This window comes from Cheilinus undulatus, linkage group 1, assembly GCF_018320785.1.
Source record: "Cheilinus undulatus linkage group 1, ASM1832078v1, whole genome shotgun sequence".
Classification (NCBI taxonomy): domain Eukaryota; kingdom Metazoa; phylum Chordata; class Actinopteri; order Labriformes; family Labridae; genus Cheilinus; species Cheilinus undulatus.
This window is the reverse complement of record NC_054865.1, coordinates 13,988,437-14,005,100: the sequence shown is the minus strand read 5'-3', so window position 1 is coordinate 14,005,100 and position 16,664 is coordinate 13,988,437. Positions and strand designations below refer to the sequence as shown.

The window sequence follows — 16,664 nt, the reverse complement described above, 5'->3', positions numbered from 1 at the left end:
GAGTACATGACAGCAATTCATGTTTTTAAATGGGCATCCCAGCCAGTACTGTGCTTACACTTTCCTCATAATGTCCTCGATCTCTGCAGCTTGTTTACAGCTGCAAGTGTGCAGGTTCAACTAAAGGGCAGCTGCAATGGGATGATATTTATGTTATTTGTTCAGGATTTTTTTTTTTTTTTTTTTTTTACCAGCAGTGAGGGCATGACTGCAGCACTTTTACTGTTTTTTAGGTGCCACAGCCTGAAAGCAATGACACTGAGTGCTCTGTCTCTCCTCTATAGTTATTAAACTGATGGTTCAATACATTAATACTGGCAGGATTAAATTGAAGATCAAATATTTATGAATAAAACATCTTATAAGGCACACTGGTGAGCTCTGCAAGTTCCCATCACATGCAGCTGTTTTAACCAAAGTCTTCCTCCTCCTCCTCCTCCTTTTGCTTTCTTACTGTTATTGTTTGAGCTGATTTCAAAATGCACAGAGCCGGGCAGCCAGGGACAACATAAATTACCCAGAAGACAGGAGGTGGGAGCAGACTGGGACTGACCGGCACATAAGTGAACTCCTGATGGGCACAGGTAAGGAGAAGTGTGGGTGTTTAAATTTATGTGTGACTACTCTGCGCGTGTAAGTGTGCATGTGCATGTGTTAGAGACACCCTGGCAGCAACCTATTCTCCTGGATAAGAAGCTTTCAACTAAATGAATGAATACATTATGGATCGGTGGCCGAGCATCAATAAAGCGGTCGTGCTGTATCCGAGCGAGGTGAGGCTCTTCAGTCGACACGAGGAGCTGCAGGACAATCAGCCAGCAAAAGGAACGGGGGACGGGCCCCCTGGGCACCCAAGGGAACCCTGACTATGGACATTTGTCAAGCTGGAGAGGAGGCAGAAGAAAGAACAGCAAAATATTGGCGGAATTCATCCTACCTACAAATCGGTACGACCAACAGTCAGAGATTCATCCTCACTGTCAAACACCTACACACAGACTGTAGATATATATGATACACATATATATTTTCTGTTTTTGTGCGTGTATCCTGAGGGTGGGAACACATTTGTATTCAGTGAACGATTGAGGAGTCATTCTGAGCCATTTTGTTTTCCCAGCCGATGGCAGAAAGCAGTAGCCATTATGACCTTGTGATGAATTCAGGGTTCATTTCCTACCCTTCCCTTTTTCATCCACAAATTAAATCTAAAAAAAGACAGCGGATGCAGCTTCGATAGAGGGAGAGAATTCAGCAAAGCCTGCGTAAAATCCACCCTCATGCACCTCCATGCACTGACTTTCAATTCCAGGTGCACAGGACAAAGTTTCATTCTTACCCACTGTCATTTATTCATTAGCTCCCGATCAGATCTCCTGTGCAAGCATGAGCTGCTATAAATCAGTCAATGGCTCCTTATTAAAAATTCATGTCATTCATAATTCATAAGAGCTGTCATTTATTTATTTATCACCTCTAAATGAGATTTCCTGCCTTCTCATTGGCTCCAGCTCCAGAAGTCAACTTCCGTTAGCCTGACCAGCGGCCATTTTGAGAGCGAGCCAAGAGGTAAACACAGCAGATCCGAGCCTGATCCTATGTTCTGCCACTCACGCAGGAGGAGGGCCTTTCTTCTGAATAAATCCGGCTGGTGTCGTCTGGAAGGGAAGCAGCAGGCGCCAGGCTGCGGCTGGCTGCCGGCACAGTTGTTTTCTGCTGACTCTCTTGAGCGGTTGATGTAATTGTGAGTAATTAGGCCTTAAAGTGGTCTTGTCTCTCCCCAACCTGGAACATGAGTCTCGAGGGAGACTTGGAGAGAGAGGTGGGGGCTGCTGTCTGAACACCAAGAGCTGATATACAGTAGAGAAAGCTGCTTTTTGTCTTAGCTGATCCTATATGAAGAGGCTGGAGCAGTGCCACCAGATGCTAACACCATATGATCACAGTGTGTCTGCGTCAAAGAGGACCAAGCCTGATGCTGGAACAACAATCTGTCCAGGGTCTCTTTGTATTCCCATGAATGAAGGTGAAACAAAGTGTCATGATGGTCACTGGTGCTAATTAGACAAATTTGTCAGGGACTTACGGGTTGCTGGTTTGTTGCAGTTGTGTCCGTGTCTGAAATACTGCGGATTCTCCACCACAGGGATACGAGTCATCCCGATGACGACGGCATCAGGGCCGGCATCCAGCGTGCAGGGGGTAATAATCCCATGGTTGACATGATGAAGAGGGCTGGCAGAGTCTTCCTCACCGCTGATCACAGCTACCGGACCTGGAATCAGACACAGGAAAGATCTGATGAGATCAAATATGCATACATGCAGCTGCCTGAGGTGTCACACATTAAGTCAAACATTTATATGGAGATGTTTGGCTCATTGTAACTTTATTTAGATGTCTGGGATCCAGCCATAATGCTGTGTCTATAGAGAATTAAACTGAGAAAGTTTCTCCCTTCTCACCTAAATAGCCTGTTTAGAGGCCACTGTGCTCCACTTAAAGATGAGGAAAACCCTGAGAAGTAAATACTTGACAGTTTTTCAGCATGTTTTAAAGTATGTCTGAAAGGGAATCTTTTTCTTTAATCCCAGCAAGCATGAGGCGCGGTTTAGATGCTGAAATTTGGTTAAAATCAGGGCTAGATGTCTAGGACCTAAAATCAACCACCTAAAATGGTGGTAAAAATGGTTGTTAGATTAAAGAGCCACAAACTCAAGTTTTCACATTTAATTTGGATGAGTTGTTCATCAATGACTTATGGAAGCACATTTAGCAAATCTAAAAAAAAGAAAAGGAAATCCTAAGTCGTATTTATGAGATAAAAAGTCATAATAATGAGGAAAAAAAGTCAAAAATATGAGATAAAAGTCATAATGATGAGCTAAAAAGTCAAAATTATGAAATAAAGTCATAATTATGATTTAAAAAGTCAAAATTATGAGATACAAAGTCAAAATTATGAGATAAGAAGTCAAAATATTTATGTAAAAAGTTAATATTATGAATGAAAGAGTCAAAATTATGAAATAAAGGCATAATCATGAGCTGAAAAGTCAAAATTACAAGATAAAATGTCATAATAATGAGATAAAAAGACAAAATTATTAAACGGTCATAATGATGAGCTTAAAAGTAAAAATTATGAGAACACTTTCTAATCTCATAATCATGACTTTTTGTGTCATAATTATTGCCTTCTTTTCTTGTAATTTCAACTTTTATCTCATAATTATGACCTAAGATTTTTTTTAATGCCTAACTTTCACATTTTTCTTTTTTAAGTGGTGGAAATGGGCTTCCACAATGAGTTGAAAGGAGGATGGCAATATTGTTTTAGACAGCATGTCTCTAAAATTAGTCTTCAGCAGTGGGTTGTTCCAGTCTACATATAGACAAAAATTTTAAGTAATGTATTTCTCGTGATGAAATTATCAAAACAGTATTGCGTGTCACCAGTACGAGTCTTGGATCCAGATCCACCAAAGAATAGCGCTGTTTTGCTGAACATTTACATATGACAGAAAACAATAGTGTTCAATCCACAGAGCATGCACAAAGGGGGGATTGTAGCAACTGCTCTGCCCTGGTTGCATCTGTCCTACTTGCATGCTTGTAAAAGAAATTTTGGATTGTTTTTTAAAGCTCTTGATGGTCTTGTCTCTTATTTATCTGATATGCTTTTGCCCAGTAGAGCCCTTAAGTCTTTTGGAAGTGACCTGTTAATAGTACCAGTCAGAACTAAAACATAACATAACATGGCACATCCTCCAGACAAACATCTGATTTTAGGATGCCAGCTGTTGAGTAGATTTAGCAACCCATGCAGCAAGTAAAATTTACCTGTTCAGGATCAGAGATGAGAGGTCATTTTTAAATTATACACCACATTAATTTGCTTGTTTGATTGGAAGCAATTTTTTACAAAAAGAAGCAATTCAAGCTTTAACTTTGTCCTTAAAATCTTGAAATAATGTGTTTATCTGGACTTGCAGGTGAATGAAGAGGAGGACGACGTAATTAGACAAAAACTAGATTTGAGCTTTTGGAGAGCATTTTTTAATCTTTTTTTTCCCCACTGTGCTCAGGAGAGAAAAACAACACAAATCTGTTTCCATTCCTCTCATCTACTGTGGAAGCACCAGTGTGAATGATCTGTCAACAATTTAATTTTGTTTGGTGATAAATGACTGTAAACCAGACATCTTTGGGTTTTAAATGTAAGTTAGAAAGAGCTATCTTTTGGCTCATGCCAGCTCAAGTCTTAGGACATTAGAGTGTTGTTTTCACCGATTTTTAACATTTAAAGAAAATAAACACACAGATTAATCAAAGTAAGAACATTTCAGACTGATCAGTAATGAAATCACTGTTTAGCTGTAACCCCAGTATTTTCAGAGACTTATTTATGCACCATTGAATCCATTCTTTCCCTTCTTTTAAAAATAAACACAGCATCTGGCATAATTCTATGGGGAGGTTTTACGGTGTCAAACATCATATTCAACAATAATTTCTTTTCCTTTATAAAAATTCAAAAAGCCCCTGACATGAGTCCCCCGTCAGCCGGTGTGATCCAGCTTCCTGTTCCATCACTGCTGTGTCAAAAGCGACACGAAGCTCTGACAGGTGCAATCTTCAGACAGCAGAGAGGAGAGCAGCAACCACAAAGTGCACACAAAGTCAACAGCCAACAGTCGCTGATTCAGTGGCGCTGTGACAGTGAATCTGTTTACCCACAAAGTCGAGTCCCTCGCTCACTCTGACAACACAGTAAATAGTAATCAAGGCCCAGTCATTGCAAATTATAGACCCGCAGATGTAGAGGCTCTGCGGTGTGATGAAGTGACACATGTGAGAAGCAATTTATCTACAGCATTTGCTCCCATGCAGGGCCTTCGTACCTGAGCACACGCCTACGGCAGATCACTGCATACCCAGACATCAGGGACAGAACGTACTCTGCTGCCCACTAATCTACCTATAGACTTCCCATATAAAGTAGTGTAAAAACCAGCATCGGACACTATTCTCCATATCATTGGATGCTAGTACTTTTATCTTTTTCCTTTTGTTGGAGCACAACTAAAAAAAAACATGCAGCTAAGTGCAAGCTCCAATCAATATTACAAACTAGCATAAATATTAACAATAACCCATGTCATGTTTTGAACCACAACTCACAATTTCTTCTCAATGCATTCAGAAGAATAAAAAGCCCACTGTTTTCTTCATTACTGCATGCATATTGGTTACCATTGCTCAGTTGGTTTCACTGGTACTCAAAAGCAACCTCTGGAAGTGGAAAATTAAGCCAAGAAGAAGATAAAAGAGCTGAACTTCCTGAAGTGCCATCTTGAAACTGGCTATACAAGCCCCAGGAGTCCCAATATTTATCCTGATTATACAATATTATCTACTATGGTTTTAGGTACCCGTATTAAAATGCCTATTCTGACAGTACAGCAGATATAAGCCTGGTTCAGTCTGAATTGTTACAGGGGAATCATTTCTTGTAAAAATATCACAGCTCTGTTTTGATTTGATTGAAGATATGAGCTATGCATCAGGTTGTGGCTGATCTGACTAGCTAACATGTTGCAGCTGTTAGTCCAGAATCTGAAGGCCCACCTCAGCTCCACTTCTGTCTGTTTCCAGATTGGCTTAAAATCAGTTTGAATGAGATATTTAAATGGCTACCATAACTGATGGGCTTCAAATGTAGGTGGCTCTGGCTGCAGATCTCAGACCCCCCCCCCCCCCGCACACACCACTGTAAGATGTTGTCCATGTCAGAAAAGAAGAGACATACTTTGCCAGAACATTTCAGAAGTGTCTTTTTTGTTTTAATTCAACTGTATTCATAAACAGTCTTGCAGTTACATTCATGAAATGACTACATTCAGACATTACACCCTGAGCAACATCCCAAGAATAAAACACAAAGATCAGAGGTCTAATCCAGCATTAAATTATGTTTAGACCTGTTTTAATAGATACACGGACGGTGGCTTGCTTGACCTTCGTTAGTGTTAGCTCAAGCTAACATAGCTTCACTAGCTACATATTCAATGTTCCTTCAAAGGCAATGTAGCTAAGTGAGCTTCCACATGAGCTTAAAAAATGTAGCTGAAGCACACATAGCTACAATGATGATGTACTTATCTACGTAGCCTTCATAGTTACCTGTGACCTTTGCTTTACCTGTGTTACTTATATAGCTAAGATCACTACATAGCTACGTTGTCTATAGCTAAGCTAGCTTTAGCAACGTGAGCTTTAGCAAATGTAGCTTAAGTTAAATTAGCTATGTAAATACCATATCTACGTAGCTATCCATCTTTTTTAATTGTAAGCAGGAAGTTTACTTGGCTTTTTCAAATGTTCTGTAATCAGGTTTTACAGGTTAATTTTTGGTGTCCTAACCCTTACCCTAACTCTAAACGGATGTTTAATCTGGTTTTATTTTGAAAGTTTTAGTGTGTATTTCTGTTCTGAGATACAGTGCTTAAGAACCTTATTAGACCACCAGTCATATTTGTCTCAGAGACCATCCAGCATCATGAAGTGCTTTAATGCAGACTCTTTCATTTTCAGTCAGCTCTCCACGTTTTACCATTTTGAACAGGAATGAGGAATTTCAAACTGAATTCACCCAAATTTGAGCCGGCTCACTGGGCTTCTCTGAGAGTTCAGAAATTAATCAAGCATAACATTCAACCACTAAAACTCATTTTTCTGTTCAGGAATGCAAGTAAATAACTATAATTTGACATATTAATCAAGAAATAATAATGTGCTTTACTATTTTTTCAGGTTTTTGTAAATCAGTAAATTCGAAAATTTTGGATAACAATAACAATTATATTTTAGCATTAAAAATAGCATTTGGGTTAAAGAGCTTCTACATATTGGTGTTTTAACCATTGCAGAAACATACAAAATGATTTTGGTAATTACCAGAGCTGTTAATTTAGGACAGCCATGGCATACACCTTACTTTGGTTAGGGTTAGGGTGGTCTAATAAATTTGTTAAGCACTGTATATGTAGCTCAGGTTAATGGTCTGTGAGAGTGGCCGTCAGAGACGAATGGTCTCAACAGGGCTTATAGCTAGTGTAGCTTTGTTAGCTTTTTACCAGTTAGTTAAGTAGCTATATTACCTACATAGCAAACAAAACTAATGTAGCTTTGTTAGCTTTAGTTTTAGCTAGGTTAGCTGTATTAGAGTGTTGCCATGGGGACAAGCTTCTTTTCCATAAGCAGACTGTTTACTCGGCCTTATCAATTGTTTTGTGATTAACTTTTGCAGGTCAGGTTTTTTACTTTTAACTTTTTTTACCTTAACCCTTACCTTTACCCTAACTGGAAGTTTATTCCGATTAAACTGGAAAGTTTCAGCTTGTGCTGAAACTTGCGCCTCACCATAATGGTCTGGAAACAGTTAGGTGGGGGGTTTATGTCATACTATCATTGAATACTCAGTGATTATTTATCATTTCACTGCTTTCAGATTCACCAGCAACTGAAGAGCCAAAATATGGAGTGGCATAGGTCTATATTTTTGATTACACATTTGTTTACTTATTAGCTGCCTTCTGACATACTCTACCTGTTTGCTACTGCCTACAAACATATCCATAAGTAATCAGTTTTCATCATAAAATTCAATAAAAAGTAATGTTTCCATGAAGTGAGTTTCGAATGGTAGATATAACTGAGATTTTTTTTTAATTTTAGAATGTGTTGTTATCTTAAGAGTGTCATTTTACCTTTAAATATGGCTGATTGGACCCCTACCTTTGATAAAAAAGCATTAAAATGATGATTTGTCACAGTACCTACATTTACACCAAATTCAGACTTGAATACAGCATATCATATCAGTGCTTGAGCTCCAGTCTCATGCAAGGACAGGTAAAAATGGCAGTCTTGTGGATGTGGATGATAACACTTGAAGAAAAAAGGTATAGATGTGCAGTTTGCTGCTTCAAACATCACTACAGTTGAACTAGAAAACCTTTCAAAAAGTCTTTAAAAAAATGAGACGAAATAGCTCAAACAGATCCTGGTATTATGTTCTGCTTTAACACATTATGGGCTGGAATGAATCCCCATCAGATCAGACTCCAGTGTCAGATCGATGAGGCCTCAGGGAACACCTGGCTCTGCTCCAGACCCACACAAAAATCTCCCTTCCACCTGATTCTTTGGGAGATGAAGGTTTTTGTGAGCAGTGAAGGGGAAATTGCACTTCTTGACTTCAGAACATCCTAAAAATTGCATTTATGTTACCTGAGTGATGAAAAGGCCCAACGGCCTCTGAGAAGGTTTTTATCATCCAAGTCGTTGCCTCTGCACTGAATAGGATTCAGGACTGGACATTTTCCTTCAAACGCCTATCAGAAAGTACAGTTCCTCTCTATTAAACCTGCGCTGATTTATTCAGGAGAACTGGAAAATGAAATGAGACGACTTTTGGCTATTTTTCAACTCTTTTCATGTCTCCTCCTTTTCAGAACTTTTAAAGTAGTAATATGGCTCACACATAAGACTTATTCAGCCGTGGACTGAATTCAGACCATAGCTAAGGACACTGAATGGTGTTTTGGTTATTATTTTCCTTTTCGTATAGATATCTTTGTCAGAGGACATGAGTGCCTTGATAATTTATGTATAAAACTCCATATCTACCTTTAAAGCAACATGCTGCTGATTGATTCTTCCATTAAACGTCCACCTGACAGCACCCATCGAGTCCTGCAATGTGTCTGGCACTGATATGATTTCCTCAAGTTAATATGCCATCCAAACATAATTGAAACTACTGATTACTGTGGAAAAAAAGCTAAAAAATAAACACAATTCTGACATCTCCAGTCATATTTGGCTGTTTTCTACTCACCAGTTCATGTCTACATGGACCATTCTCCACCAATATTCTCTTTGTGCACTGGTAACTGGTGAGCAAGCAGAGGGACTTCTGAGAGCTAAATCTTTCCTGATTTAAACTACTTACTTAGTTTTGTAAGGCTTGTCAGTTGAAAAGAAAACATTTTGACTTTTGCCAGCTGAAATAAATCAGTGACATGCCAGACCTTTCTAAAATCACTAATGAAGTGGGAAATCAGATCAGTTAATCTTGTCTGGATTTTGAATAACTGTAACCTGACATGCTAGATGGATTTGTTTCACACATCCATCTGGGAAAGCTTCAATAGGAAACGTTTGAGAAAAGGCAGAGGCTTTGAAAAAAACCTTGGAGTATGATTGGGTGAATGTTCTGTCTGTCACATCTCTATGGGCCAATCAGAGCAACAAAGCATGTGACGTAGCCGCTAGCAAGCTGCGCGTGCGCAGCTACCGAGGAATAATGCGAAACATGGCGACTAGAGACATGTTAGTACTCGACTTTTGTCGTTTTTGAAAAGAAAACAACTCACTGCTGTTCTCTGTTCTTCTTTTAACAAAGAAATGTCATCAAGTTCTGATAACACTGGCGCTTTAGCAGCATCCACGGTAATCTCTTCCTCCATAACTGCACCAGCTCTTGCTGCTGCTTGTTTAAGTCATGACTCTGCTATGCCTGAAAGTACAGCCCCTTGTAGCTGATTGGTCCTGTCACTTTCTAACCGGGCCCAAACGGTTCAGATGGGAGCTTTGCAAGATGCATTCGCCAGTGAAAAACAAGGAAACGAGTGTATCCATCTGCTTTGCAAGGTTGTAAATTGACTTGAACTTGTGCAATTGTTTCTTGTCTTCTGACTTCTATTAGTACTGTTTACACCACAGGTCACCCAGTCCCACAACATTAATACACTGATAGCTGAGGATGCTTTATAAAGTGTCTTTTAGTATCAAATAAACCCTTTCATACACATTTGTTATGGGATCTAGGGCCAAAACCCATGGCCTTCTCTCTTATTTCAAGTGTTTTCATGAAAACTTGGTCCATAAACACCGATGCAAGCAGTTCACATTGTCATTAGTTTTTCCTGCTTGTATGAACATACCTGTTTGAGCTCAGCTGTTTGAATCACATATAAAAAGACAGAATAGTTCATATGTTTAGCAGATGGCCATAGTTGTGATGGACCACGCTATAGCCTCAAACAAAGCTAGAGTTTCTTTACACAAGCTTCTACATTATGTTTAACAGACACTTTGGACAGAACTTAAGCTGACCTGTGAGGGAGATTTATCATTGCTGCAGTACATGGACCAAAAAACTTTTATTACTAATTGCATTAGAAAAAAAATAAATAAATTCAAGTAAAAAATCATTTAAGAACTTTAAAAATTCTGTATCTTGCAATGGAGGAGTGACTAGCTTATTAAATAAAACATATAGAGAAGTGTGTAATCTGAGTCAGCCTTTATACAAACTGTTGGCTATCTTAGCGGTTGTGGACCTTAAGCCTCCAAACAAGCAGCAACAATGAACCTGACCGTCAGATCAACCACAGGCCAAATTATAACTCCAGTCAGTCAACAATCATCAGACGACTTATGAAAAATTCACTGCATGTAAAGTGTACCAATAAAGGCATGAGCTGTTCAGGTCAGAACTGCATTCTGAACAAGGTTATTGAGATGTCTAATTCTGCTGGAAAAAAACAGCCATTTTAATATGGATGTTAATGGGACTTAGGGGCTTTTGAATCCAGCCTCTTGTGGACACTCCAGGAACTGCAGTTGTTTGCATTCTGCTTGGCTAAATAGTGATATTAGGACCCACACTCATGTAGTTTATTGTTTGCATTGGAAGTCAGAAACAGAGCAAATGGAGATCTTGACAGACTGTTTCTTAACTTGTGGCTGATCAAAATATAACTAAGAATAACAGGAGAGTTTTTCTGTCTTTTACATAAACCATAGTGTTCACAGTTCCTAGAGGACTATGCAGGCCTGTTACATTCAGATAATTTACAATGGTGTCTAGAAAATACAATGAAGCAGCCACTTTACTAAATACAAGGACTCAAGATGAGAAACAGAAGGCAGTGTTCACCAAGACCAGTCCTTTCTAAAGTTGGATGATTTCAACAGTTTTGTTATATCTTGGTGGTATAAAAATCAAGGACAGTACTTAATGCAAACTGCATTTTACAATTCAGAGAGTCAGATTAGCAAGCCTTCATACTAAGCTAAAATAATCTGCTGTAAAAAGCATCATTTTTTTAACCCAACAGACATGAGTGTGGTATTGATGTTTTCATATAACCCTCAGAAACAAAGTGAATATGTGCATTAAGCTAAATGTCAGGGCATTGAGCACATGTAGAACACATGCTGTAAAATCAAATAGTCTAAATAAATCAATGTGTTATTTTCATACTTGATTGGCTCCCTTGCACATCAGAGCCTTGCACACATCTGAATCTCATACATAACTTAGCTAAATGCAATAGATCATCAAAGAACACATCACCAACCGCATAAAAAACACTCATTCATTTCACATGTTCAGAGTAGACACCACTTTGTCCAGGGATTCCTTCTGGAAAAGTCTTAGATCACTGTGGCGTGCCGTCATTTGAAGATTAGTTAAATCTCATTGCTCAAATCCCTCTATGCTTTGCCAGCTGATATGTTTCTCCAGCAAACATCCTTTTTCCTTTTCTGTAGAAATATGTCACTGCAGCAGAAATCCCTCCATTATTTTTCAGGAGACACGTCGGACAGTTGGGAATTACTCAGTGTTCCTTCACGTGCTGGGCTGAAGTCCCAGCGCGCCAAGTGTTTTATGTGTATGTAAGGTGCAGTTCGCAGGTGCATTAGCTAATTCAGCCAAATCCATTGATCAAGTGTGACATTTGCATCATCTGTTTCTCTGAGTTTAGAAGTCAATCTAATTTACTCAGCGGGAGCAGAGGCATCGCCGGCTTTTCCCTCATGGGTTTTAAAATGGACTCGTTCATTAAGGTGTCGTCCAAGAGCCAGGCCAGCAGGTCCATCTGGGACCTGGATTCAGTGATGAATTAAAAGAGCGTGAAAAACCTCTGAAGCAGCCACCTTTCAGACAGAAGACCACTTTAATTTATAGGCTTTGCCACCTTGTAGGAATAATCAGACACAATCAATAAACCTCTAACACACGCACAGTCTTAACTCATGACCACACACTTTATTTCATAAGGATTATGGCTGTTTACATTTACTGCTGCTAATGAACTGGAAGCTCCCTATGGTTGCATTGGACAGGATCGAGATAATCCACAAGGGGAAGCTGTTTCAACATAAAGGTATGCCAACTTGAGCCACTTAGAGGACATTATTAGCATCTGCAAATTATCCAGATGTTCAGCTTCTGATGTTTTATATAATCATCAAAAGGAACATAAATGTGATTGAGCAGACCATTTTTTGAGAATCGATAATAATAATAAAAGATGTACTAATAACGGACCAAATGCAATTAATATTTAAATGTATAGTTTACTGTAGTTTATGCAATCTCTTAACCCTATAAGACCAGTGTTGTCGTATAAAACAAGAAATGACAGTATTTAAAAACTTACTAACATATTGATATCGCTATAAAAATTGGCCACTCATATTTTGATATCAAAATATGTCTTTAAGAAGTTATTGTTATTTAATAGGGTAAATAAATATGTATGTTATACCTTAAAAATAGATTTGACCAAGCTAAATGTACTGTTATAGAATTGGTTGGGAAAATATCTGCTATTTTGGTTAATATTCATAAGAAGCTTGATTGAAACGTTCACAATTATGGAGAAGGGATGGTATCAAATACGTTTTCACTTTCTACTTCTCCTTTATGGATATGTAAACCAAACTACACTTGACACTCAATTTCAATTTGCTTTATTGGCATAAACAGATCATTCTTGTATCAGTCTTGTGATCAGTCTTGTATTGCACTTTGTTGTGTTGTTGTTTGGTGAATGACCCTTTGCTATTTTCTCGATAAAAGTTTAGGCAGCATTTTATTTTAGTAAACCCTGTAACTTAGTAATTTTATAGTAATGAGTGCTTTTATCTGGTAATTTCTCAAGAATAAGGAGGTAATTACCTTGTAATGAGTTGGCATTTTACCAAGGAATAACTCAGACATGGTTGAATTATTGACCTAGTTAAAATGTTTCAATCATCAAGGGTTTCCTCTCAGAACTGTGGCAACTCTTTGGTAATTAGGTGGCATTTTACCCAAACCCTTAACCCCTGACCCTGACCCTTACCCCAACCCTAACCTCCTTACAATTACTTTATACCTAACCCTTAAACACTAACCCTAACATTCTTACCCTTACCCTAACCCTAAACCTAACCCCTTAACTTTTTACCCTGACCCCCAAGCCTAGACCTAACCCCCCTTTAAACCACACCCATTACCCCTATCCCTGAAGTCCTTTCCCTTACTTTAAACCTAAACCTAACCCCTAATCCTAACCTCCTTATCCTTTAAACCCAAACCTAACCCTCTAACCCTAGCCTCCCTACACTCACACTAAACACTAACCTAAACCTAAACCTAACCCTAACCCCCAACCCCTAATCCTAAAACCCTACCCTAAAAAATTACTTGAAAATTATTCAGGATGACTCATTTTAATTTAGTGGACCAACATTAAGAAATAACCAAAAAATTACCAAGCAACTTATATAAAAAAAGATATCATTTTATTTCCAAGAAATGACTTTGTAAAATACCACCTTATTACCTGAGAATTGCAACAAGGTGACATAAGTGATGATGTGTTTAAGGCACAGTTTGTAAAATGACTATTGGGTGCAGGAAAGTTCTTCATGTTGTGCTCAATTGTAACTTAAATTAAAAAAAAAAAAAATCTGGCGTTTGGCTCAAAACTTGGATGACTAAAGTCGGTGGAGGTGAAAATATTTTCTCAGCAATATAAATAAATTGCATCAGTTGCATAAAAGCTGATAGAATTTTCAGAGACATTGCTTTTCATTTATTTGTACTGTTTAGTTGTTCAAAAAAACTCAATAATGATTTCAAGCTGTTAATAATCATGTTGATTTACATAAAAGAACACATTTAGCAAATGAATCATCACATTGTATGATTCAGTTGTCTTTACAGCGGGATACTTGTTGAATTGTCCCTCAGGAGGTTCCTGTACTGCTCTGTTGAACAGAGTAAAATCATGTTATTGACTGAATAAGGATGACTTGTGCTCCTTTCGTCTTCCACTTGTAGGAGGTCTCAGTAGGCTAAATAGATTTACCAACCACTAAATTAGCTGATATATCCAACACAAGTGTGATCATGTCAGTGATCAGCCTGTCAGGTGATTGGTAATCAGAGATCTGCTTCAGCAAACCTGACTGAGGCATCCCTACTTCATATGAGCATCTTTCACCTATAACAGTAAGATAAGCAGTGATGTGCGCTACACTTTGCCTCTAAGCTCCCATGAGCCCACTGTTCTGGTTGTTGGTCTGTGCATTTTTTTTGCAGCCTGCAGATCCTGCTCTGTGTGTAATTAGTAAAAGTTGCTGTCAAATGTGTATTTCTGTTAACCTTTAAAGTGATTCTTTTCTTCATTCCTGTGCCTCCCCTCACTGCTCACACCAAAGCTTTCCTCTTGCTCACAGTTGTGCGCTCTGTGTACTCTTTAGAGCATTCAGCAGAAAATATGCTTGAGTCAACAGAATTTTTACATTTGACAGGTTTTAATGTAAATCTAAAACCTTAAACACACACACAGTCTTTTCAAGCTGCAGCTACAGTACTTTCAAGGGCAGACATGCTGACTGCAGGTGGCAAAAAAAATGTAATATCAAAGAAGCTGTTACTTTCTTTGCTTTAAAAATGCATTTTTAGCATGTTAGCAGTCACCTAGATGTCTCGAAGGCTAAATCTGACAGTTTTTCTCTTCACAAGAAAGACAAAAGCCAACAATGATTTTATTTTACGCATGACTTTATTCAAAGAAGATTATGTTTATTTTACAAAGGTGAGAAATGTGCAAAGTATTTGATAATTACACACCATTTATGTGCATTTCAGAGGTCATGAATGTGAGAGTGGGACAGGACAGTGCCCCCGATAGATTTTAGACACCGATGAGGTGATGGTGGAGGTGGAAGAATGTGATGAGTCCTCCATGGAGCTCAACCCGGACACTGGATGAGATGTTTTGGAGGTGGACAGGGTGGAGGAGGGTCACAATGAATCCACACTAAAATGAACACTGGCAGCAGCAGAGAGAGACACATTTAAGGTTTGACAGGAGCAAGATGTGGGCCCATGATTGGAGAAGGTCTGACAAAGAAATTGGCATGACAGAATGAATGACTGAATGAAGAAAACAAACTGCCCTGTTTGAACTTACGCTGTGCTTTATTATACTAAATAAATGTAGTGGTAGTAGCCTTTTATAGCATACATCTTTGCCATAAACCTCTGTTGATTTAAATGAAAACTAATAAGCAGCTGCTGCACACGTTCCCTGACTCACATAGCAGGAGTTTGTATTGAGTCAGTCCCACACAAACAGTCCCGCAGCTGTAAATTCTTGGTTGCTCAAGAAATGTGAATTAATCTGCTTCTGAAAATAATCCCAAGCATCTACTTCCATTTTTAAGAAACAAACCATAAAAGAGGCCCAGTTTACAAGATAAACACATCCAGAGGAAGATAAAAAAAGATCATCACTAAGACCTATGTAAAATTAAGGAACTCCAAAAATACTTAGACAAACTGATCCTCTAAAATAGGTAGAAATCCAAACCAGTGAAATCCACTAAGTCTAAGATTTGTACTACTTTTGTGTAGCAAAATTTGGATCTGAAGTGCTTTTGAGATCTGATCTAAATAAACTGCACTGGTTGTGGGTCTTTTGCATCTCTCAAACTTTAGATTCAAAGCCTCCATCAGCACATGATCCTGTTACAAAACATGATTCTGCAACCTTGCTGCAACAAAGTCCCACACTGTCACAACACTTTTGTACTGACACATTACATCTGGAATAAAAAAAAAACACTGATTTACATTGCTCTCCAGTGTTGCAATAGCATGCAAGGAGGGAGGTGTAGAAACACAGTGGAAGACAAACATGTCACTATCAACCTCTCGACTTCGGGGTTTGACATTCCTACCTCCCATTTATACCTCTGTTACTAGCTGTGATGACATATTAGGGATGGGACAACTTTGCCTCCACCATTCTGCATCCATGTATCACAGAAAGACATGAAAGAACTTAAATATCCTGTCTTGAGCTGCCAGTCTATAAATGACTATGCAGTGCACCCCCCCCCCCCCCCCCCACACCCCGCCCCCCCACATTGTGCACATGGGCTGCATTTGCAGAGCGCATTAGCCAGGTCTGTCCACCTCAACAGTAACTTAACTGCAAGCGCCCTACATACAGTACAATTCTGCTAGAAAAGTATAAAAGGACACCCTAACTCCTTTCCTATCCACTTTTCCTTGCCCTCAATGGGGAACATCACAGGATCAAGGACAGGTGTGAATAAGAGGATAAGAAGAGCATCAGAGAACAATGAGTACAGCCATGATAAGGGTATCCAGCTGCACTTACAGAAGGAGGATGTTACAGATGTGATGTGGGTTCATTGTGTAAAAGATTCAGTAGATTATTGATGGACAGCAGAATGTGCTTCCATCATATGGAGCAGCTAATGCAGCTTGAAAACCTCTG

General features: G+C 38.8%; 1 protein-coding gene across 1 annotated transcript in view; it reads right to left on the bottom strand.

The window, feature by feature from the left end:
• ntrk3b (neurotrophic tyrosine kinase, receptor, type 3b) overlaps positions 1–16,664 on the bottom strand; it is a 420,803-nt gene that overhangs the window by 88,127 nt on the left and 316,012 nt on the right. Inside the window, exon 12 of the mRNA XM_041788625.1 lies at positions 2,087–2,275. Coding sequence (XP_041644559.1) covers positions 2,087–2,275 — 189 coding nt within the window. The remainder of the gene's footprint in view (positions 1–2,086; positions 2,276–16,664) is intronic.